Consider the following 27,377-nt stretch of genomic DNA (forward strand, 5'->3'; position numbering starts at 1 on the left):
ACGTATTGTTTTCGCTGGTATTATTAGTTTCCACCTACCACGTAAGTGGAGACTATTGTTTTTGCTGGTATCGTTAGTATTATTCTGGCCTCAGAGTCTTGCAACTATTCCAGGAGAACCGGGGACTGTGCGTTGAATCTGAAGGGCCCAGGTTATGACATATCCTGTCATGAGCCATTGCTGATAGAAACAAAAACAAAAAATCCAAATTTCCCCCATGGCGTCAAGGTCATTGTAATATACAGTAGCAGACATACGTTCTTCAACACCTTTGTCAGATCCCTTGTTGATGTTACACAAGAAGTTACATTAGCCTCTTCAGATCTTGTTTATATTACACATACCTTAGCACATGTCGAAGTCTCCTCATTGTGGCTACACAGTAAAAATACATAACTATCTATCTATCTATATACCTAGGCTGCTTCCCCCAAGGAAAGGGAGGTAGCCGAGACAGGACGACTCACTCTCCATTTACTCATCCATTCAAACACATTCATTCGCATCTTAGCCCCAAAGGGGAGAACGGACAGATCCTCACCGCACCACACCGCACAAGGGTCAACTGGGCAATGCAATCAGTGACATCCGCAGCAGGGCCCGACAGCAGAACTGGTTTACCCCTGCCACATCATAACAGACCCATCCCCTTACCCGCACCTGACCTGACTAGCTGATCAGACCAAATGCGGGAGAATATCCCCTCAGGGCTGCGTCATCACTTATTCATTCACAGTTTCTCTCCATTTATTTCTGTCACGCACAGCCACTCTTCCTTGCTCAACAGACATCCCTCTCGCATCCAGCGCTCTCTTCACACTGTCCATCCATCCTATTCGTGGTCTTCCTCTCAGCCTTACACCTCTCACATCAGATCTAGTTATCTTTTTCACCAATCGCTCATTATCCATTCTCTCCATATGCCCAAACCATTGCAACACCCTCTGCTCAACTCTGCCAGCCATCTCCCGAACAACTCCAGTTCTCCTTCGGACTTCATCATTTCGCACCCGATCCATACGCGTCACTCCACACACATACTCCTCAGACATCTCATCTCCATTACATTCAAACTTTTCCTCTCTGCTACACCCATATTCCATGTTTCAGCCCCATATAATGCAGTCGGTACCACAACACCCTCATACAGCCTTCTCTTTACATCCATTCTAAGCGAACGACATTTAAACACTTTTTTCATTCCTCCCAGCACTTTTCCTACTTCATTTATTCTAAACTTCACTTCTGCATCTATTCTTCCATCCACAGCAACATGTGACCCTAGATATTTAAAACAATCTACCTCCTCAAGCAACTCACCATTCAAAACTATATTCATCCCCCTACCATCTATCAACCTCGTACACTTCATCACTTTACTCTTATTCTCATTTACTTTCAATTTCCTCCTTTCACACACCCTTCCAAACTCCTCTACCAACTGTCTCAATCTCTCCTCTGAATCAGTCACCAGTATCATCTGCAAACAGCAGCTGCTTCAGATTCCACCCTCCTCCATCAACATTTACCAGACTCAGACCACCTAAAACTCTTGCATTCACCTCCCTTACAACACCATCCATGTAAATATTAAACAACCAAGGCGACATCACACATCCCTGTCGCATCCCCACTCTCACGGGAAACCAATCACTCACAGCATTTCCCACTCTTACACACGCTCTACTATTTACATAAAAACTTTTCACCCCTTTTAGTAACCTACCATCAAGTCCATACAATCTTAAAACAGTCCACAAAGCCTCCCTATCAATTCTATCATACGCTTTCTCTAAATCCATAAATGCCCAAAACACATCCTTGCCTTTCGCTAAATACTTTTCACACACTTGTCTCACAGCAAACACCTGATCAACGCATCCCCTCCCTCTCCTAAAGCCACACTGCTCATCACTAATCACTCCCTCTGTACCCTCTCTAACTCTCATAATTAACACTCTACCATACACCTTACCTACAACACTCAACAGACTTATACCCCTAAAGCTAGTACATTCATACTTATCACCCTTGCCTTTATACAACGGGACCACACAAGCACTTGCCCAGTCAATTGGCACCATACCTTTCTCAAAGCACACAGTCAACAATCTTACTAACCAGTCAACAATAGTCACTCCACCACCCTTCAGGCATTCCACAGCACACCCATCCATACCTGCAGCTTTCCCTGTTTTCATCTCCTTTACTGCCTTCTCCACTTCCTCCTTCGTGATCAAAGAATCATTCAACTCTCCCAACACATTAATTCCTTGCACCCTTCCATCCGCCACAATCTCAGCCACCCTTTCCTCCTCTACGTTTAACAATCTTTCAAAATACTCTGCCCATCTCTTCCTTACTGCATCCATCTCAATTAACATCCTTCCATCCTCTGCTTTTACTCGTTCTTCCTTCCCAGACTCTCCCTTTCGCACCCTTTTCACCTCCTTCCAAAACATTTTCTTATTCTGCTGAAAATTCTCTGTCAGCCGCCTACCCCACCTCTCATCTGCTACCACTTTAGCATCACGCACAGCCCTTCTCGCTCTATTCCTCTTCTCCTTATACCTTTCATATGACATCTCATCCTTCCTCTGCAGCCACACTTCATATGCACGTCTCTTCTCAGCCACAGCCATACTTACTTCCTCGCACCACCATTCACTTCCTTTTCTTACACCACCACCCACACGTCTCACACCACACACCTCTTCTGCATGCCCCACCACAGCACTCTTAAACAACTGCCATTCCTCCTCCACGCTGCCATTTTCCCGATCTTTCACTGCGTTCCACTCATCTTTCAATTTCTCCTGATACTCTATCTTTTTCTCTCTTTTATCCAACTCACTCACTTTCAAAACCTCCCTGCCACACCTAACCCTCCTAGCTCTCATCCATCTCTTACCTACTCTTAACTTTCCCTATTTATTATTATTTCGGCCTCAGAGTCTCAAGACGATTCCAGGAGACCCGAAGGCTGCGCAAGGAATATGAAGGGCCCAAGTTATGTGTCCTGGCATGGACCACTGCTGATAGAAATAAATCCAAATCTCCCCAATAGGGCCAAGGACATTAAGAAACAGTAGGTGGAGACTAGTTGCTGTCCGTAGGAAAGTTACCCAGAGTTTTAGTTATTATTATTCTCGCCTCATAGTCTCATAACGATTCCAGGAGAACCGGAGACTGTGCAAGGAATGTGAAGGCCCCAGGTTCTGTGTCCTGGCACGGAACATTGCTGATAGAAAGAAAATAGAAATCTCCCCAGCTGGGTCAAGGTCATCGTAAGAAACAGTAGCAGACACGTGCGTTCTTCAACGCCTTTGTCTCCCTTGTGATGTTACACAGGAAGTTTCCTGAGGTCTTCAGATCTTGTTTATATTACAGATACCTTACCACATGGCAATACTTCCTTACTGTGGCTACACAACAAGAATACGTAACAAATTATTATTATTCCGGACTAAGAGTCTCGCGAATATTCCAGGAGAATTGGGGATTGTGCAAGGACTCTGAAGGGCCCAGGTCGTGTCCTGGTATCGATCATTGCTGACAAAAAAATTCAAATCTCTTCATTGGGGTCAAAGTCACTAAGAAACAGTAGATGCAGACTACTGACTGTCCATAGGACAGTTACAGAATTCTATCTATCTATCAATTGCCAGACGCCTTAATCCCGTAAGGGGTGGCCACAAACAAATCGCCTCAGTGTCGCCTTGTCCCCCGGCATTTCATTGCTCTGCTCCCAGCTCACATACCCCTCATTCATATACATTTCCACTCCATCCCTACAACTCATCCTTGGCCTCCCCCTCCCTTTCCCCCACTCCACCTCACACACACTCTCCTCTTCAGTCTCTCATTCTCCATTCTCTCTACATGGCCAAACCACCACAGTGTATTTCTCCTAACGCTTCCTATTACATCCACATCCACACCACAACGCTCCTTCACTTCCTCATTTGTCAGTCTGTCTCCCCATGTGACTCCACATGCTCCTGTCAAATAACTCATTTCCACTGCTCTCACTCTTAAACTTCTGTCCCTCCAGCAAGGTCCAAGCTCACTTCCATATGTTAGAATTGGTATCACAGTATTATAGTTACTATTATTCACGCCTCAGAGTCTCGCAACGATTCCACGAGATCTGGAGACTGCGGAAGGAATCAGAAAGTCCCATGTTATGTGGCATGGGTCATTGCTGATACAAAAAAAAAAAAAAAAAAAAAAAAAAAATCGAAATCCTTTACTTGCTGTGGCAGAAAGCGTCATATCAGTATTATGAGAAAGAGATAAGGTGGCCATCTTTGCTGGAGATTTCAACAGGACCTGAGCAAGTAATGCGGAAAAGAACTTGGGGGACCGATTCCTGAGAGTTTATTTTCTTTTATTAAAAAAAAAAAAAATCCAAAATCTCTCCATTGGGGTCAAGGTCATTGCAAGAATCAGTAGGTGGAGACCAGTGATTGTCTACAGGACAGTTACAGAGTTCTAGTTATTATTATTCCCACCCCAGAGTCTCGCAACAAATGTAGGTGAACTGGAGACTGCACAAGGAATCTGAAGGGCCTAGGTTATGTGTCCAGGCCTGGACCATTGCTGATGAAAAAAAAAAATCCAAATCTCCCCAGTTGGGTCAATGTCACGGTAAGAAACAGTAGGTGGAGACCAGTGACTGTCCATAGGGAGAGTTGCAGAGTTCTTATTATTGTTATTAACCTCCATCATCATCATTATCATAATAATAATAATAATTATTATTATTATTATTATTATTAGTCCTGCAGACTTTGATGGAATCTGAAGACAATGATATTAAGCAAATGTGGAGAGAAGTAAAAGAGGTTTTGCATGAGAGTGCTAAGGTTACTATTAAGAAAAAGGGAAAAACGAGAAGGAAAAAGTGGATGTCAGATGAAATATGGAATGCAATTCAGAAAAGGAAAGAGGCGAAGTTAAGAAGTGAAGAACAACATGTTGATGGCCCGGTAGTTGAAGTACTTAGAGCAAAGTACTGGAGTTTACATTCTGAAGTAAAAAGACTCGTTAGACGTGATAAGAGAAGACTATATGATGAAAAGGCGACAGAGACAGAAATTAAATTAAGTAAAAATGACGGTCAGAGCACAAGAGCAGCGTATCAGGCCTTTAGTTAACTGGGACTGAAAAGAGAAGGAAGGAAATACCTGTACGAGACAGAAATGGTAATTTGATGACGAAAGATTTGGATATAAAAGGAAGATGGAAAGAGCATTTTGAATCTGTTCTAAATAGACCAATCCCAGCTGAAGAGGACATTTTGCCAGCCGAGAGAGATTTGCAGATAGAAACAGGGGATATAACTTTGGAAGAGGTAGCAAAATCTATAAAGGAGTTAAAGAATTTTAAGGTCCCAGGAGAGGATGGAATATTCCCTGAAATGCTTAAGGTGGAAAATGACGAGTTGATGAATACGCTTTTGAAACTTTTTAATGTGGCTTGGGATAATGGTGGAATTCCAGAAGAGTGGAAATATGGAGTGATTATAAAAATACCAAAAAAGGGAGATTTAAGTGTGTGTGGCAAATGGAGGGGGATAACTTTGACACCTGTAGTTCCAAAAGTCTTTTCCAAAATCTTGTTGAACAGAATAGAGCCAGCAATTGATAAAATTTTAAGAGAAGAACAAGCGGGATTTAGAAAGGGTCGAGGTTGTAATGATCAGATTTTTATTGTAAGGCATCTAATGCAACAAGCTAATGAGATGAAAATGCCACTTAGTATGTGTTTTGTGGATTTTGAAAAGGCGTTTGATAGTGTTTCACATGGAGCTATGTTGAAAATTATGAGATTGTATGGCATACCAGAAAAGTTTGTAAATATTATTAGAAGCCTACATGAAGGTACTTTTTGTAAGGTAATGGTGGGTGGTTCTTTGAGTGATCCATTTCAAGTTAGGTCAGGAGTGATTCAAGGAGGAGTTCTTTCGCCATTGTTCTTTGTTTTGGTTATGGATTATATTATGAAAAAGGTTGTAAGGAGAACAGGTACAGGAATTAACTGGAAAGAAAATAAGAAGCTGATGGATTTGGACTATGCTGATGATATTGTACTGATTTGCGGAAGTATTTACGAGATGCAGAGGGTGGAGGAAGGAGAAAAAATGGGATTGGTTATAAATTGTGGAAAGACTGAAATTATTAATATGAACGTGGAGAACCAAATCGATTGTGTAATTGGGAATAATGTGGTGAAGAATGTTGAAAACTTTAAATATCTGGGAACGATTGCATCATCTAATGGATCATTAAACAATGAAATTGAGGAGGGGATTAGACAAGCTTGGCGAGCTGTTGGAATGTTGAAATCTGTTTGGTATAATAATATGCTTTCGGTACATACTAAAGTGAAAATTTACAAGTCCATGGTTAGACCAATTTTAATTTAAGGGCATGAGTCATGGTACAGTACAATTGCAACAGATCAGAAAGTATTAGGATTTGAGAATAAAATGCTGAGAAGGATTCTTGGGGTAAAGTGGCAAGACAGAGTTACAAATGCAAGAGTAAGGGATATTACGAGAGTGGAACCAGTTAATGAATATCTGAGACTGTCTCGCTGGAAGTGGCTGGGACACATATACAGAAAAGAAGGTAGTTTAATACAGGATGTGCCAGAGTGGATTGCTAGAGGAAGAAGAGGTAGAGGTAGGCCGAGGGAAACCTGGTTGAGGACAATGAAAAAAGAACAGGAGAGGAGTGTTGGTGGGACCTGAAGGAGATGGTAAGAGACAAATATTGGTGGAGAGAGTTCATTGAGGCCCTATGCATCCTGTGGGGTGCCACAGGAAATGACTGATTGATTGATTGATTATTATTATCATTATAGTTGTTTATGTTTATTGTTTTTGTTGTTGCTGTTCATGCTGTGTTTGTTTATGCTGTTGTTGTGTAATCTCAGTGTTCACAGTGTACCATACTTTCGTTTCTCTTGCATACATAATTCACACTCCAAATATTGTACTAGTAATGGAGTGAGGATGACGATAGTAATAATAGTAAGATAAATAACAACGATAATAATAATAATAAGAATTAGAGTAATAGTCATAACAAGAACTCTTTTACTGTCCTATGGACAGTCACTAGTCCTCATCTACTGTTTCTTAGAGACCTTGACTCCATTGGGGAGATTTTTGTTTTCTATCACCAATGACCCATGCCAGGACACATAACCTGGGACCTTCAGATTCCTTGCACAGTCTGCTGTTCTCCTGGAATCGTTGCGAGACTCTGAGGCGAGAATAATAATAATACAAGAGAAAACAATTGTGTCTACCTAAATAGTAGATAGAGACTAATAATAATAATAATAATAATAATAATGATGATGATGATGATGATAACGACGTTAATTCTGTAACTGTCCTATGGACAGTCACTAGTCTCCACGTATTGTTTCTTAGTGACTTTGACCCCATTGTGGAGATTTGATTTTTTTTTTCTATCAGCAATGGCCCATGCCAGGATACATAACCTGGTTCCATCTCCGGTTCTCTTGGATAGGAGAACCAGAGACTGTGGCCGGAATAACAATCACAGGGAGACTCAGAGGCTGGAATAACAATAATTAGTGACGTATTTTTACTGTGCAACCAAAACGACGAAGCTTCGACATGTGGTACAATATGTGTAATATAAGCAACATCTGAAGATGCTAAGGTAACTTCTTGTGTAACATAAACAAAGGATCTGACAAAGGTGTTAAAGAACGCATATATCTGCTACTGTTTTTTACGATGACCTTGGCCTCATTGGGGAGATTTGGATTTTCCTTTTCTTCAATCAGCAATAGCCCATGCCAGGACACAAAACCTGGGCCCTTCAGATTCCTTGCACAGTCTCTGGTTCTCCTGGAATTGTTGCGAAAGTTTGAGGCAAGAATAATAATAAGTAGAACTCTGTAACCGTCCTGCAGACAGTCACCAATTGTCTCCATCTACTCTTTCTTAGTGACCTTGACCTGACTGGGGAGATTTGATTTTTTTCCTATAGGCATTGGTCCACGCCAGAACAAATAACCTGGGCCCTTCAGATTTCTTGTGCAGTCTCCGGTTCTCTTGGAATCGTTGCCTTACCGTGAGTACCGAATAATAATAATTAGTTACATATTCTTATTGTGTGGCCACAATTAGGAAGCTTCGCACTGTGGTAAGGTATGTGTAATATAAGCAAAATCTGAAGACTCTAAGGTAACTTCTTGTGAAACATCAACAAAGGGGTCGAAGAAAGCATGCATCAGCTACTGTTTGCTACAGTGACCTTGACCCCTTTGGGGAGATTTGGATTTTATTTTCTATCAGCAATGGCCCATGCCAGGACACATAACCTGGGCCCCTTCAGATTCCTTGCACAGTATCCGGATCTCCTGGAATCGTTGCGAGACTCTGAGGCGAGAATAATCATAAAAATACCAGCAAAAACAATAATTACTGAAGACTAATAATACCAGCAAAAACAACAGTCTCCACCAACATTGTAGTTAACTAGAACTCTGTAAAGCCTATGTCCCACTGTCAGGAACTTTCCCACGACACGACACGATCTTCATGTCCTCGTGTGTCCCTGCATGTTGTCATGAGTAACGTGGCGTGACTTGGCACTGACGTAGGAGTGACTTGACGTGTTGTTGCAATAACTTGGAGATCGGATCCCGAAGACCCACTACGAGACACAAAATTATACCTACAATAGGGGAAGTTATACCTAAGACACGCTACAACGACTTACGACGTGCTACGTGGCGATGTCTTGGCGTGAAGTGGAGTCAAAGTGACCGTTATTTTTTAACTGAGGGATGATCATAGAGTGTTGTCAGGATAACGTGACGCTTCTGCAGGGTGTCGTGGGGTGTCGTAACAATGTCTTTTGTGTATCTTAGCACTAACGTGACTGTGTCGTGAAATAACCATTTAGGCCTACCGTTTGAGGTATGATCGTGTCATTTCACCTCGAGGGTAAGATCGTGGTGATCGGGGCCATTCTCGAAGATCAACTTGAATATGGGACACGGGCCTTTGAGGTAAGATCATGGCATTTCAACAAGATCATACCTCGAGGGTAAGATCGTGATAATCGGGGCCGTTCTAGAAGATGATTTTGAATATGGGACACGGGCTTAATTGTCCTATGGACAGTCACTAGTGTCCACTTACTGTCACTTACAATGACCTTGACCCAATTGGAGAGATTTGGATTTTTTGCTAGAAACAATGGCCCATACCTGGGCACATAACCTAAGCAATTCAAATTCCTTGCACAGATCCCACTGAAATCTCCAGTAGACACAATCAGCTTATCCCGTTCAGAATATATTACTGATAAGACACTTTCAGACGTGCCCTTCCAGCACACAAAAAGGATATTTTTTCAAATATCAAAGGCCCATGCCAGGACACATAACCAAGGCCCCTCAGATTCCTTGTGCAGTTTCTGATTCTCCTGGAATCGTCGTGAGACTCTGAGGCCGGAATAATAATTTTAATATTAGCAAAAAATAAATAAATAAAATAAAAAATAGTCTCCACCTGTGTACTAGGTAGAGACTGACTAGTACTCTGTACTCCCTTACTGACAGTCACTAATATACACCTGCTGTTTCTTACAGTGACCTTGACCCCACTGAAGAGATTTGGATTTTTTTTTTCTGTCTGCAGTGGTCCATGCTAGGATACATAACCTGGGCCATTCAGAGTCCTTGCACAGTCTCCGGTTCTCCTGGATTCATCATGAGACTCTGAGGCCGGAATAATAATAATACCATAAAAACAATAGCCTCCACCTATGTAGTAGGAGGAGATTAATAATACCAGCGAAAATAATAGTCTCCACCATTACAGTAGGTGGAGACTAATAATAAAACGAAATAAACTCTGTGGAATTAGTCTGCTAAGTATCGCTTACTGTCCTCCGAACAGTCACTGGTCTCCTGCTACTGTTTCTTACCATGATCTTGACCTCATTAGGGAGATTTGGATTTTTTTCTCTCAGCATTGGCTCATGCCAGGACACATAACCTGGTCCCTTCAGATTCCTTGCACAGTCGCCGGTTCTCTGGGAATCATTGTGAGATTCTGACGTGGGAAATATACAAATACCAGCAAAAACAATAACGTCCACCTATGTGGTATATGGAGACTAATAATTATACCTAGAATTATGACACTGCTAAAACAATATTCAAAGTGCTTCAAATCCCAAACGAAAGTGTTTTTGTTATAATTGTATAGCTAATGTTAAGGGACTTGCAGTATAACTCCATATTTTTCATGGATTTTGACCTGTGTCCTTGAGATCAAGGTCAAGATCATTCATGTTAAGCAGATCATGTTCACTCGTGGCCCAGTATATTTCCACTGAGTTTGATCAAAATCAGTCAGATACTTTAGCAGTTTAAGGCAAGAGGCTGCCATTTTGATCTCAGTATCAATATACAGGCGCACTAGTATACGCTGATGACTACGTACTGGAACATTGGAAAGCAATCGATTCAGTAGTTTTTGGTGTGCAGGAGAGCAATAATTGAAAAAATAACATAGAGGGCAAGAATGCGGCACTAGCACTAGGAAAAAATATGCCAAACGAAGACTGCAGCCATTCTAGATTTCAATGTTCACCACCACTTTTGGATCTCATGTCCTATCACTGATCTGCCTGGAGAACAAGCCTACATCTTTTCTATCCTTAATGATCTACAGTAGAGCAACTTGTACAGCTCCCTATCCATATCTCTGACCTCCTTGGAGACAGCTCTAACATACTTAACCTTTTATTTACATCTAATCCTTCTTCTTAAGCCGTTGATCTTTTCTCTGTGCTGGGCTCTTCCGATCACAGCCTTAGCACCTTAGTCTTTCCTATAGCTCCAGTAAGGCTTGTAGCACTTTGGAGCTGCAGATTGAGTGACCCTCAGGCAGTACTTCTTTCAGTTTCTTTGAAATGATTGTTGCGTCTATGGCCGACAGCCATCTGAGTGTGCCTTGCACGTTACGGGGGTGATTCTCTTGGGCACGGACGCATACATTCCTTTTTCATATCCTTTAACTAATGCAAAAAAACTTGGTTAGATCACAATTGTTCTAATGCTGTCCACAACAAGGACAAGGCCTACAAAATATACTGGAGCCATCCCACCCCTGAATCTTATCCATTTTAAATTTCTGCTAGGAATTATGCTAAGGCTGTTCTTCGCTCTGCCAAAAATTATTTCATTCGTACTAAATGCTCTGAACTCTCCGACTCCAGTTCTTCCTGCTCTTTCGGCAACATTACCAAAAATCTTTCTAACAACTTTACTTAATCATCTTTCCCTCTTTTCCACTATGGTGGGCTCTGTAATTAATTCTTCTACTGATAAAGCAGAACTCTTCACTGACACTTTCTTCTCGAATTCCATCTTAGACGATTGCAGGGCTGCTCCTCCATCACTTCCCCCCCTCAGACTTCCTCATGGCTGACACTAAAATTTCTTCAGTTCATGTATTTTCTGCCATCACTGGCCGCAGTATTAACAAGGCATATGGGCCAAATGAGGTTCGTCCGGTTGTCCTCAAGAACTGCCCTGTGCTTACATCCTGCCTAGGTAAAATCTTTCACCTTTGTCTGTTAACTTGTACCTTTCCTTCTTGCTAGAAGTTTGCCCTCATCCAGCCTGTCCCAAAGAAAGGTGACCATTCCCAACCATTTAACTAATGCTCAGTTGCTTTTACATCCTGTATTTCAAAAGTTTTGGGTCTATTCATAACAACATAATTTAAAGCACCTTTCGAATCACAACCTTTTTTCACATTGACACCACCAGGGACGCTTCACTGCAGATCTTCTCATTTACCTTCCAGGATCCTGGTCATCCTCGTTTCGGGACTTTGGCGAAAGTTTTGCCGTTGAACTTGACATCTGAAAGGCTTGCAACTGAGTCTGGCATGTCTTTCATTTCCAAACTGGCCTCTTACTCTTTCTATCCTTTCTATCTGTGCCTTCATCTCTGGCTTCCTTTCTGGTCATTTTGTAGCTACTGTTGTAGATGACCACCGTCCTTCTCCTAGAACAGGGGTGGGAAACGTCCGGCCTCCGGGCCGTATAAGGCCCGCAAGACCATTTGATCATGCCCGCGAGGCAATTCGTAAATGCAGTTTCATAAACTCATGAATGAATCTCTCTCTCTCTCTCTCTCTCTCTCTCTCTCTCTCTCTCTCTATATATATATATATATATATATATATGTATGTATATATTATGTACTGGGCTACATTTGATTTTAAGTTGATAATTTTGTATGCCCCGCAAATGATGTTAGAATTATCTTAATGGCCCTTAATAGGAGAAAGGTTCCTCACCCCTTGTCCTAGAACAATCAATAGCTGTGTTCCGCAGGGCTCTGTCTTATCACCAACTCTCTTCCTTCTATTCATCAGTGACCTTCTATGCTGCACATCAAACTCATTCCATCCATACACTGATAACTCCAGCCTTCACCTCTTCTTTCGCATCCCACAGCATCCACCTCAGCAGTTACTCCAATAAGCAAGGGCTGAGACTCTGGCACATCTAATGTCTGACATGGCATATATCTCAGATTGGGATAAAAGTAATTTTGTTCTTAATACATCAGAAACTCAGTTCTTATATCTTTCAACACGACGAAATCTTTAGAAGTATCCTCAAATATTTACAATATCCAACTAAATCCTGCATCATCTTTGACCATACTTGGGGTTTCATTCTCTCGTGATTTATCTTGGAAAGATCATATTACCTCACTTATAAAATCTGCTTCCAAGAGATAGGGTGTGCTAAGCCGACTGCGTGGCTTCTCTACCCTGGCACAGTTGCTGACTTTATACACTTTATTTCTTTTCTCCCCACTGTAGAGTACAACTCTCACTGATGGGGAGGCTCCCCACATACAGCTCTTCTCAATAGGGTGGAGTCAAAGGCCTTTCGTCTCATTAACTCTCCTCCTCCTACTGGCTCCCTTCAACCTCTGTCTCTTCTCCAGACTAATGCATCTTTATCTGCTTTCTATTGTTATTCCAATGGTCACTGCTCATCTGAAGTGTCGGCCTGCATCCCTCCATCACTATGGCTGTCGCATAGCACCCGTCTAGCAACAAACTCTTATCTTTTTTCTGTCCAGCTCTCTAATGGAAGAGTTAACCATTACTCCCAGTCGTTCATGTAAGCAACAGGTCAGCTCTGGAACTGTCTCCCTCTGTCTGTATTTCCTACTGCCTATGGTCTCCAGTCTTTCAAATGCAGTGTGCCCAGGAATCTCAGAATGAATGGATCTTGAATTTGGGTCTCTGTTATCATGTTTGTTTTTCTTGTAGGGAACACTCTTCCTGGCTCCTAGCCTTTGGATCCTTCTTTCTTGCATAATATATATATATATATATATATATATATATATATATATATATATATATATATATATATATGAAAATTTCCAGTCTCTATCTTGAACGGTCTTGAAATGCCAGCCTTCTAGATCTTGTCCCCCCTCCAAAAAAAAAAAAAAAAAGTAGTATCTACAACATCAATAAGAATTCCACAGGATGTGGAGTTTTAAACAATAATAATAACGAATTCTGAAAGTACTGAAGCAATTTTTCAAATAACTCCACATACTAGATGAAAACACTTGAGAAGCGGGAATTGTTAGTTGGGTAGTATTGGAAGGTTCTCAGTATGTCTTGTATTTTTCATTAACGAATAAGAGTTGCCAGTTAGCCTGCTATTTGTGAGCGGAGGTAATTTGTAAGTTATGCATTAAATTTCATGTTCTTTTTGTCTATAATGTTTTATTTGTGTGATTGTTAAAGTACGTAATTTTATTTCAGTTTGTATGCAAAATAATCGTCCAATTGCTTTAACATCCTGTATCTGAAAAGTTTTCGAGTCAATTCTTAATAGAAAAATTTTAAAGCCTCTTTCCTATCAAAACCTTCTTTCTGATCGTCAGTATGGGTTCCGTCAGGGACGCTCCACTGGCGATCTTCTCACCTACCATTCAAACTCCTGGTCATCCTCCTTTCGGGTCTTTGGCGTAAGCTTTGCCATTGCATTTGACATCTCAAAGGCTTTCGATAGAGTCTAGCATAAATCTTTAATTTCCAAACTGCCCTCTTACGATTTCTATCCTTCTATCTGTGCCTTCATATCTAGCTTCCTTTCTGGTCGTTCTATAGCAGCTGTTGTAATCGGCCATCGTTCTTCTCCTAGATCTATTAACAGTGGTGTTCCTCAGGGCTCTGTCCTATCACCAACTCTCTTCCTTTTATTCATCAATGACCTTCTAAGCTGTACATCTAACCCTATCTACTCACACGCTGATGACTCCATCCTTCACCTTTCCATTCGGTTCCTGCAACGCCCATCTCAGCAGTTACTTCACCAAACAAGGGATGAGGCTATGGCACACCTAATGTCTGACTTGGCTCGTATCTCTGACTGGGGTAAAAATAATATGGTTGTTTTTAATGCATCTAAGACTCAGTTCTTACACCTATCAACCAGTCAAAAGCTTCCACAGGTATACCCACTGTTTAATAATATTCAGCTTAATCCTGCATCATCCTTGAACATGCTTGGGGTTTCATTTCCACGGGACTTATCTTGGAAAGATCATATTACATCTCTTGTCAAATCTGCTTGCAAGAGATTAGGTGTGCTAAGCCGACTCCGTTCCTTCTTTACTCCTGCACAATTGTTGACTTTATACAGGGGTTTTATCTGCCCCTGTGTGGAGTACAACTTTCATGTGTGGGGAGGCTCCTCCCGTACAGCTCTTCTCAGTAGCGTGGAGTCAAAGTCTTTTCGTCTCATTAACTCTCCTCCTCTTACTGACTATCTTCAACCTCTGTCTCTTCGCCGCACTGTTGCATCTTTATCACTTTTCTATCGCTACTTCAATGGTCACTGCTCCTCTGAACTGTCTGCATGCATTCCTCCACCTCTACGACGGGCGCGTAGCACCCATCTAGCAGCAAACTCTCATCCCTTTTCTGTCCAACTCTCTAATGCAAGAGTTAACCGTTACTCCCAGTCCTTCATTTATGCAACATGTCAACTCTGGAAGTGTCTCCCTCTGTCTGTATTTCCTGCTTCCTATGATCTCCAGTCTTTCAAACGCAGTGAGGCATCTTGAAATGATCGGATCTTGAATTTGGCTTTCTCTTGTATTTTGTTTTTCTCTTGGAAGAAACAGTTTTGCGGGCTCGCGGTCGTTGGTTCCTTCTTCCTCACAAATATATATATATATATATATATATATATATATATTCTGTATATATACAGAGTATATATATATATATATATATATATATATATATATATATATATATATATATATATATATATATATATATATATATATATATATATATACTATATATATATATATATATATATATATATATATATATATATATATACTATATATATATATATATATATATATATATATATATATATATATATATATATGTATTAATGCATGCTATATACACATTACAATTGACTTGTAACTTAATTGAAATACATAATACTGTAAAAGTAACGAATATTGTATAACTGCAGTTACATCGCGTTAATACTTTTGTAGTTACATAATTTTATTGTAACTGTTACGCAAGTGTGACTGTAACATAACATTGTGTTACTGCACCTGTTACATAATTGTGTTGGCCATAAAATTATAGTTAGAGTTATATAAAAGTTACATTTTGTTAATGCAACTATTACATAATTGTGTTGGTCATAAAACTGCAGTTACATATTGTTAATGCAACTGTTATATTTTGTGTTGGCAATAAAATTTTCGTTACATCTTGTTAATGCAACTGTTACATAATGTGGTTGTAACAAATTGTAGTTACATAACTGTGACAACTGTAACAGAATTGCAGTAATGCAAGCGTTTGTAGTTACATAATTGAAGGAACTGTAACGTAAGTGCAGAAATGCTATCGTTTATAGTTAACATAATTGTAGCAGTTGTAATATACTTGCAGCAATGCAAGCGTTTGTAGTTACATATTTGTAGCAAATGTAACATAATTACAATAATGCAAGCATTTGTTGTTACATAATTGTAGGAACTGTAACATAATTGCAGTAATACCACATTTGTAGTTACATATTTGTAGCAAGTGTAACATAATTGCAGGAATCACAAGAGTGGTCATTGTAGCTATATAACTGATACATATGTATATAAGTAATACAATAATAGCAATGCAGTCATATCATGAATCAGTCATATTGTTTATTTGAGACACCATAGGTGTATTGGCTTAGTTATGTGAGACACCATAGGTGTATTAGCTTAGTTATGTGAGACACCACAGGTGTATTAGCTTAGTTATGTTGCACAGTTTATTTGAGACACCACGGGCGTATTGACTTAGTTATGCTGCACAGTTTGAATTAGGGTGATATTATATGTAATCCACATTTTGTTATTTTATATAAAATTATACATACAATATTTACAGTCTGTTCAGTGTTCACTTAGTTTCACACATCATTTGACATTATAGTCCTCCAAAGGTTGTGAAGTCAACTTGATATGCTCATTTTAAAATTCATCTTTAGCTATAGGTTGTAAGTACTTTGTGTGTGGTTGAGTATAGCACACTGTTGCTAGCTTCACATGTGTTAGTCATTTTCACTTGATTTTCCTTGTCACTGTAATATGAAGGATACATGTGTACTTATATTTTAATTTTCTGGTCTTACTAGATTTTCATATGTATGTATTATATGTTCATGTAAGGATATATATTGTCTATCACTGTGTATATATGTAAGGTTGTATATAAATGAAGTAGTACTATTAAACTAATAGAGTAAATGTTCGACTCACTAATATTGTGTTGGGAATACTGGCTAGGATGCTGCTGCTGCTGATAGTGATGATGGCTAAAGGGTGTTGGTAGTGCTTGATTGTTGCAGGTCAGGGTCCTGGTATGACTGCGTCAGCACTCAGTGTCATCACTGGCGTAGGCAGAGAGGCTGGCAGGCAGGCAGGCTGGTGTTGTCAGGCACTCGGACTGATTGACGATCTTAGCAAATGATGACACTGCTGACCTGCTGCCTCACTGTGGTAATGGTGGAGGAGAAGATGGTGGAGGTCGTGGTGGAGAAGTATGGGGATCGTGGTGGAGGGTGGTGGAGGAGTGGAGGAGGGAGGAATGGAGTCAGATATGTTGATACATCACCATGCAGAGTCAACACTGTTACCATGGCACTTCCTCCTTTCCCACTCTTCCTTGTTGTTGTTTCTTCGTCTTCTTACTTCTTTGTCTCACTTCTCGGTCCTTTCTTATTGTGATTTACTTGCTGTTGGATGAAGACTGCCGCTACTTGTAGGTGCTTGTGGAGGATTATAGAGATGTCTCGTAAGCTTCTTACTTGTAACTTATCGTAGAGCTTGTTTTTCCTCACTCGTAACTCGTTCTTCTTCCTGATTACTCGCTTGTGGTTACTTAATCGTAGAATTGTAGGTTTGTAGGCGTTTGTTCGTACGTTCGCGGCCACCACTCTCTATAGCGTAGTTTATCGTAGTTGGTTCGTTATTACCGCTTGCCACCAGTCTCGATAGCGTGGTCGTAAGTACTTGTAGGAAGATAGGGGAGTCGATTATGGATCGTTAAGCTCAGCCAGAATAAAGCAGTGAGACGTAGCGTCAACGAGGTGAGTTCCAGCACTCTTGGATTACGAAGTTTATTGCACAGTTATATTACTAGTGAGTTACAGCATAAAGGAGTGTGACCCTAAGGACCTTCTCTCTGGCCCCTCTCTCCCCTTTCTGATCAGAAGGGAATCTCTCCGACATTATATACAGCATATCAAGTGTGTGAGCATATCAAGTGTGTGTTGTAGTGTCTGGTAGATTTCCATCCACATGGACTAACTGACTAGGGCTAGTTACTCCACGTGTTTGAATACGTCATGAAATTCTAGATCGTCTGGACTACGAGGATGTTTGAAATACATCATATGGTTAAGGATTCTTGATGGTCTGGGACAACAAGATTGTGGATAGACATTATGTGAATTGACATTCCTAGTGAGAAGCTGTGTACGTTTCCAACAGACACTACATCCTGTACATTGTCTTTATGAGATATATACTAATGACTATATAATGTCTACAATACAATTCTATATAAGAAGGTGGAAGAGCCTAGAGGAGTCAGTTTCATTTCAGTTCGGTTTGAGCTTAGTTCAGTGTCAGTGCAGATTGTATACCTCCAGTACTTGTGAAAACAGTGAAATGAGGTGGGCAAGCATTAAGTGAAATAATTTGGAAAATTCTTTCGAAAATAAAGGCAGTGAACATAAGAAGCCGGTGCTGATTTACAGTGCCTCAGCTGATCTCGCTGATGCACAACAAAAGGCAGACCATAGGTAGAACGGCTCACTGGGCAACATCCTTCTTAAGCTGAACTACTGCTGTTGGAGCCTGTGGCACTGTAGGGCGGCGATGTTGCAATACTTTTGTTATCACTGTTGACAAAATATTAAGGGACTTTTGGTATGACTAAACATTTTTTACGGATTTTGACCTGTGACCTTGATATCAAGGTCAAAGTCATTCATACTATGCAAATCATGTTCACTGATGGCCCACTACATTTCCAAAGAGTCTGGTCAAAATCGGCCGGATACTTTCCGATTTAGCACACTCAGACATGTGGCAGCCATTTTCATTTTCCACTTTATACCCAAGTGCACTAGTATATGTTGACGATTACATACTAGAAAACTTGCAGAGCAATTGATTCTGTAGTTCTTGCTGTGCAACAGAGCAAAAATTTAAAAAATAACATAATGGGCGCTAGAACGGCACAAGTGCTAAGAAAAAAATAATCGTGCCCAAAGAAATGGTGTAAGGGCAGATTGATTCAGTTTTTCCTTTTGGTTAAAAAATCAACCAAGTGTTCTAAAATTCGACGTAGTATGTCATACTTTCCTCGACCTTTCCATTCGGTTTGGTAAAACACGGATAAAAACTGTCTGGGATGACCTTACTTTTTGACAAACTGTTCTTAGAAATAAATTCATTCATCCTTGACTAACCTGCAGTTCTTCCACCTACTATTGTCCAGATCATGTCGAGACTAGCTGACTCATTAACTCAGTCATTTGATATTTCCCTGTGACCTTGACCAATGAAAATTTCCCTTCAAAAACTCAATCCTTCCATTGTCTCCAGTCCTTTAGCAAGATATAAAATCAGATAAAAACTGTTTCAGTTGACCTTACTAAGCGGAATTGTCCTTTGACCTATTATTTTTCAAGACAATAGTTCAACCAGTTATTGACCTGTAGCATTTTCTCTATGCTGAGATGAAATCTGATCAAGACTTTTAGTTGTCTGTTCACACAGAAATACAAGAGTTGAACTTTGACCTTGTGACATCTTAACCGTTGACTCAGTGTTCTTACAAACGATTTCCGCCACTCTTACCTTTCAGTACTTCATCGCGTTTGGTCTAAATCGTATTTGAACTCTATGTTGACCTTGACTCTTGACCCTGATATTTGATTTTTCCGTGTAACATTGAACTTTGATTGTTCTTTCCTTTTCTTACCCGAAACCCTTCTACAAAGTGTGGCCTACATCACATCTAAATACTTTAAGTTGGCCGTGCTATGTGACCTTGTTTTGCCCTTTCCCTATTACTGTACTGACCTTTGCCAGACTGTTCTCAGAATTTGTCTTCCTCAGAGTTTTGTCTAAATCAAATCAAATTTGTTAGCTGACTTTGCCATGTGTCTGTCCTTTGGCCTTTCTCTGTGACTTTATTATCTGATTATTCTCTAAATTGAATAATTGTGTTCTTTCCCTTAGCCCTTCAATCAAGTGTGATCTAAGTTGGATGAGAACTGCTTACGTTGACCATGCTGTGTGACCTTGACCTTTCGAGTCCCTTTACGCTTCCTTTTCGCTGAACACCTACACAATGTTTAGTATAAAAACAAAAAATAGAATTAACCTTGCCATGTGACCTTGACGTCTTACCACTCGTTCTGAGAAAAGACAATAGGTTAACTATCTGGCTAATTCTCCATCCATTCAACAGATTGATCCAAAGCAAAACAAAACTGCTTTAGTGATATTGCTGACACACACTGACACACTGGTTGAACTCTGATCTTGCACTATCTTCATTTTACACTGATTGTTCTTAAAACCAAATGCCTTTGTATTTCCTTGAAACCCTTCCGATAAGTATGATATAACTTGGATTAAAAAAAGTGTGAACTGGCATTACTAGGTCAAGTTTTCCTTAGGTCTGTTAACTTTACCTTTGACATCTTGTTCACCAGAATATGGGTGAAACCCTGATTGACGTCAACACACACACACACACACACACACACACACACACACACACACACACACACACACACACACAATACACATCAAGCAAAATTAAAGAATGCCTAGATATCCTCTTGGTGACTTGAGAATTCAGCACTAATTCTCGTTGCAGATGTGGACGCGGATCTTGGCTGGAACTGGGAAATGTGGTGGACCTACAACGGAATCTCAGGTAAGTTGCAGAATATTATCATGTCATCATCCTCGTCGTCGTCGTCAAAACCACTCTCGATAACACAACCATCATTCTTATTATCGTATTATATGTCACAGCCACCACCACCACCGTCCTATTCCTGTTTTTCACACTGACACTGAGAATGTACTAGAAACAAATGACTGAAAACAGGAGGCGCACCAAACTATAATTCACAGTGAGAGCCGACACACCTTGTAATAGCAGCCTGTGTCACACTACTTCGCCGTAAATTTCATCTATCAATATTTTTGTTTGTATACAGACTAAAAGAAAAAGGCTTTTTAAATTTTCATCGAGTACATAAGGGTTATCACAGAAATGCGGACAATTTTTGCTAAACCCCAACTTTCCCTTAGAACATTACTCTATTCGGTCAATGTTTTATCCACTTCTCTGTTTATGTACAACAGAATGACCTGGGGCAAGGGGGGGAAAACAGACTTTGTCCAAGATTCTTGTCAGTCTAGGAATCAAACCCAGTACTTACATTTGCGAACAAGCTGTGTTAATCTATGATCCTCAGCTTCCCACACTAAGAACTATTAATCATTTTATTGACGCTGCTACCAGACGATTTTACTTGACTAAGGAGAGATACCTTATAATGAAGGATTAGAAACAGTCTCCAGTATAAACTTTGCTATCAGAACTCTCTTTGTATGGTATGTTGCTACAGCCAGACTTATTTTTTCTGAGGTCACACAACACATATAAACGAAACACACACACACACACACACACACACACACACACACACACACACACACACACACACACACACACACACACACACACACACACACACACACACACACACACACGCGCGCGCGTGCGCTAACTACCCCCCTCCCCACTCAAACACACACATATGCACACTGAAACCTCCCCCCCACACACACACTCTCTAATATCAACTTATGCAAGAGGAGAGTCACAGTGGGTCATCCCAGACACTCACCGCCCCTGTAACGCCTCCCCCGAGCCCACTAACCAGAACTGCTGCTGTAACATTGTGTCAGAGGCTCATACTCACCCTGACTTAGGAGACTCTCGGCCACCTCTTCCTTCCCAATTAATGTGTGTTTAGGACTGGAATTTTACGGAAACACAGTTGACATTTAATTCTCTGGATCTGGCCGTGTATTTCTTTCCCCTTCACTTTCTCCTGTATCAGTGAAGGCGTTGAGGAAAGCTGCATTTAATCATCCAGTGCGAATACAGCAGAAATATGATAATAAGGACATCACCGGATTTACTGGTCTGCCAGATATGGTTATCATACAAGAGAATGTCAACACTTAATGAACAAATAAATCATGAAAAAAAATGTGCTAAAGACTTAAACCTGCAGAGCTTCGTCCGGAATTGCACATCTAAATCCACCTGTCCCCCTCCTGCTTTGCTGTTATGAACCCTCAGCACCTGTACCACTGCCTGTATAATAGTGCCTGCAACGTCAAGCTCATGTTTTTTTTTTTTTCTTTTTTTTTTTTTTAATGTGTCCGACTCTGGGCATAGGCTTCACAGCCTGCTCTCAAGGCCCAGTAGTCCTCCTACATACTATACACCTCTACATGTCACCACTTCGGCGCTAACACCCACCGTCCATATTGAATACATGCTAGGGCTGTCTCATACAGGACTGGTGTATTGATATTAGCGGGGGTATTTTTATGACATGTCGGCGGGTCTTCTGGTAGATCAATAAAGTCTGCTTTTATTGAATTTAAATCCTTAACCTGTTCCCTGCCCCAGCGGGGATTTGAACCTGGGTCCGGTAGGACTGCAGGCCACCTCTCTACCGATTGAGCCACCGCCGCCCTCTTCCATCCGATGAAGTATTCACTTTTTATACCCACGCTCAGGGAACAAGAGCAAAACGTTTTGAACGAAGCGCGCACGCGCTTGAGTGTGTGTGTGTGTGTGTGTGTGTGTGTGTGTGTGTGTGTGTGTGTGTGTGTGTGTGTGTGTGTGTGGACACAAGATAACATGGTTTTCATCCGATTATAACCAAGCTTGCAGGAAGGGTTGGCTGGTAGTAACTGAGTAAGCCTGCTTCTTTTGAGGAGACTAGATCAAAGGTCAAGGTCACAGGGCTAGAGTAAAGATTAATCTTGGAACACCAGCTTACACAGTCTGTATCCAATTCCCACCAAACTTGGTGGGGAGGGTTGAGGTTAAGGCAGAGATGGCGGGATTCAATTTTGAGAACAAATGGCCAAAGCTGCAGTCACACAGCAAAGTCGGAGTTCGAACCGTGTGTGTGTGTGTGTGTGTGTGTTTTATGAAAATAACTAAAACAATTGTGATCCGATTTTAACCAAACATGGTGAAAGGGCAGAGGGTTAGCCAAAGAGTTAACTTGTTTCTGAGATCAGTGTGTCAAGGACACAAGGCAAGGGCAAGTTAAGCACATATCCTATTTACGCCATTTTATGTTGAAGGTTCTAGGACAAGGCAAGAATAAAAGAAGTAGTTTTTGAGAACAGCCAGTCAAAGTTCAAGGTATTAGGAAGAGATCAAGTGTCAGAGTCATGGGGCAAGATCAACTCAATCAATTTTGATTTGATAGGAACCAAACTTGGTAGAATGTTGAAAGGTTAGGCTAGAATAGAGGGATTCAGATTTGACAAAAACCGGTCAAAGGTCAAGGTCACAAAGCGAGATCAAATTTCCACTCGTGAGTCGGTGTGTGAACAAATAACTAAAAGTGTTTAGATCTGATCTGGATAAAACTTGGTGGATCAGTTGAAGATCGCTCAGGAGGTATACCTATCGATTTTTGAAAATAATAGATCAAAGGTCAACATCACATGGCAAGGTCAACTGAAAGTTTTTATCCTATGAAGACTAAACTTTGTGGAAGCATTCATGATGATACAAAGATAAGGAGATTTGATTTTAACAGTAGTCAAAGGTCAAGGTCATTGGACAAAGACAACTCAAACAGTTTTGATATAATCTGAAACAAAGTTGGTGGAAGAGTTACGAGTAAGGATTAGTTAAGAATGAAATAACTCGACTGAGAGTGTAATTTACCATAGGTGAAGGTCACAACCTGTCAAATATTCGACCCTTAGACTAGTGGGTAGGTGCAGCTGTTGCCCTTCTGAGAGCTCTTTCTTCTTTATTCATGCTTTATTCACATGCACGATTTTATTCCCCTTAGAACAAAGGTTTCAACCTCAGGAAGGAGAGTTGCATGCAGCCATCATTATCCCTTTCACTGCCAGGGACCCCTACTAAGTTGAATAAAATCATCGTGATGGCAGAAGTACAATGAAATTAGTCATTGTATTGATGGAGTTATGAGGTGGACTCAAGTCAAAGCCACAAACTGCAGGCTTCTAACAGTTCTTACTTGCACTTCATTTACACAAGTAACCTTTGTTGATCTCCTGTGTTCCTCATTTACTACAATTAACCTGCTGCATCCCGTTGACGTATATATATATACACACGTTTTGTCACTGTCAGTCCCACTGATATATATATAAATGCGCATCAATTGCAAGGTCCCTATTTTGCACAATTTTCAATTTTCGTGCATGATTTTTGGTACATATACACGGGACACCTTCCTCTACAAGATGCCAGACAGGGACAATGCCTTACCCCGCATGACCTCCACCCCCCCCCCCGGCACGCCATTGTCTCGGCAATTCACCTGTTACCAGTGACCTGGCCAGTCAAGACATGTTGTGCCATGGTACGAAATTCAGGGCCAGAGTGATTCACCAATCGATGACAATGTGGAGGACAAAGTTTACGTAGCATTATAGGAAGAAACAGTCAGAAATGATGAACAGGTAATGTCGCCAAAAAAGGTCCGGTATACTGATGTGTTTGGTGGGTGCTTATATTGCCTATATTACTGTGAAAACCAATATACTCTCGTACTACATATAAACTCGTACCAAATGAATAAATAAATACTGTTTATGGGTGGTGTGGAATAGTTACCCTCCCATAAAACTCGTTTTCTTTGGAGTCAGCTTGATAGAAAACCCAGTAAGGTAAGGAGCACCCTTAACTGTATCGAGTATTTTAAACCTCAGGTGAGCGATTTCTCTATGAATTTTCGATGTTTCTCACCAAATGCAGAGGTTTGAACAAAAAATTTTTTTTCCGAAATTGGTCGGGATTGGGAGGAGTCAGTGGTGGAAATTCAGTCGGGACTGGGCAGGTTAATCAGGCAATGTACCGGTACACGTTTTAGGAAATATTTAGCTATGTGATATATTGATACAGTTTGTAAAATTTGTGATACATAGAGTTGCCTTAAAATATTGTTTACCTCACAGTTTTTGTCTTACCTGGAACAGCTGTACAGCATTATGTATATGAATGTTTACACATTAGGTGAATTACACAGGACATGTGTATTCAATCAATAAAAAAAAAAAAAACTTGGTCTAATACTGCACTTGTCATATCTTCGCTTGAGTCTTTACAGTGGGAAAATTAATACCTTGAGATAACTCTATAAGAAATGAAATGCCGATAACTCTGGCCCCAAGCTGTAGACGCTTTGCACTCGGTATGCCTCCACCAAGCCATGTGCACGGATTCGCCAAAACAGCCATACAACGTACATGACAGGGTTCATCATTGGTTAAAATGTGACGAAAGATAAACTTAGTCGACCGCGTATGACTTTGACCTTTCACTTCTTGACCTTGCTGACATAATTACTTCATCATCCCTTTACAATGTATCACTGACAAAATTTTCTTCAATATCCGTCAAGGGGTTCAAAAGGTATCGTGGCCATATGACCCTGACCTTTAACTTTTTGTCCTTGGTAGCTTAATCAGTTCATTGTCCCTTTTTACTCTATTTTTGACAAAATTTTGGTCAACATCCGTCAAGGGATTCAGGTGATATAGCGCCCGCACCCATATGGCTTTGACCGTTGAACCCTTGACCTTGCTGAAGTAGTCAATTCATCGCCCCGTTGGTCGAAATCCGTCAAGGGGTTTAGGAGATATTGCGCCCACACCCATTACTACCTTGCCCTTTGATCCTTTGACCTTGCTGACTTAATCAATTCATTTCCCTTCATACTATATCACTGACATAAGGTTGGTCGTAATCCATCGAGGGGTTCAGATGTTGTGCCCACACCCATATGACCTTGACCTCTATCCTTTTGCCCTTGCTGATCTAATGAGTTCACTGTCCCTTCATATTATACCAGACAAAAGTTTGGTCGAAATCCGCCAAGGGGGTTAGGAGATATCACGCCCACACCCATATGCCCTTGACCTAGTTGACCTAATGAATCATTGTTTCCTCATACTGTATCACTGACAAAAGTCTGGTCGAAATCCGTCGATGGGTTCAGAAGATATCACACCCACACCCATGACCTTAACCTTTGACCCCTTGACTCTGCTGATATTATCAGTTCATCGTCCATTAATCCTGTATTACTGACAATAGTTTGGTCGAAATCCGTCGAGGGGTTCAGGAGATATCACGCTCACAAGGACAAACTAAGTCGAATGAACTTTACCTTTGACCCCTTCACCTTGCTGACCTGATCGTTAATCGTCTCTGTATGCTTTATTACTGACAAGATATAGTCGAAATCCATCGAGGGGTTCAGGGCGTATGGGGCCCACAAGGATAAACTAATTCGACCCTATGTGATCTTGACCTTTGACCCCTTGAACTAGCTCACCTAATCAGTTCATCTCACACTGCATCACTGACAAAGGTTTGGTGGAAATCTGTCCATTTCAGGAGATATCGCGCCCAGAAGCGTGTTACTGACGGATGCATGCACACACATGCCCACATACGCATCGACCGACAGACTAATCCTTGCCTCCTCCACCATAGGTTGGCGGAAGTATATGAAATATGCACTTCCCTTGTACCCATAGTTATACTTCCGACTACTCTCAGAGTTTTAATGGTGTTGCATTTCTCATTACTCGCGTCTGAAGAATTCGCCGTTAAATGTTATTCAATACACCGGGTAAAACGTAATTTTTATGGTCAAGCACTCTTAATATTCGCTCTCACTTTCACACATCATTACGTTTCCACCTCTGCTCTACTTCCCTCGTTCCATGCGTTACCTGTCTCTCTTATGTTGTGTACTGGAGTGATTGATGATTGTATTTTTCCCTGATGGAGCTTATACTACTGGATGAAGAAACACTTTAAAAAAAAGTGAAAAGTGCCTGTCAGAAATACAAAATGATAGAAGCTGAAGTAGTTAGGGCGATTATAAAAGAAATTTTAGGACGATTTTTTTTTTTTTTTTTTATAATACTCGTACATCATTTTCTCTTTGGCATATTAATATATATTTTTTTTTAACAAAAAATACCCATTCAATACAGAAAACTTTCCTATAAACACTGCAGTGATCAAATTATACACAATAAAACACTAGCTTAATTACAAAGTTCAAATGCTTCCGCCATCATGATCATCATCATCATCATTTCCTTCGTTTATTCAAACTCATACTGGGGGAGAGACCCAGAAATAGAAGCAGACAAGGAGTACTTAAAGAGTGGAACACTGTGCTCGCGAACTATACTCTTTTTTTTTTTTTTTTTTTTTTTTAATTGAGGCGAAGATGCACTTGACAGGTTGATGATGATTGGATGAGTACAACATGTCTGAATTTTTTATTTATTAACCCAGATATCTCCCCCCAGATGTGTGCTGTCAATTAAAAATGCTAACGAGTAATGAGCTAATGAAATAATGTTGCATTCAGCCA

General features: G+C 40.6%; 1 protein-coding gene across 1 annotated transcript in view; it reads left to right on the forward strand.

Moving 5' to 3' along the window:
* LOC145415116 (carbonic anhydrase-related protein 10-like) overlaps positions 1-27,377 on the forward strand; it is a 201,410-nt gene that overhangs the window by 23,137 nt on the left and 150,896 nt on the right. Inside the window, exon 2 of the mRNA XM_080284537.1 lies at positions 20,546-20,605. Within this exon, the coding sequence (XP_080140663.1) occupies positions 20,546-20,605 (60 nt within the window). The remainder of the gene's footprint in view (positions 1-20,545; positions 20,606-27,377) is intronic.

Source organism: Coenobita brevimanus, chromosome 13 (genome assembly GCF_032717465.1).
Source record: "Coenobita brevimanus isolate Jiangsu-jjx chromosome 13, ASM3271746v2, whole genome shotgun sequence".
NCBI lineage: Eukaryota > Metazoa > Arthropoda > Malacostraca > Decapoda > Coenobitidae > Coenobita > Coenobita brevimanus.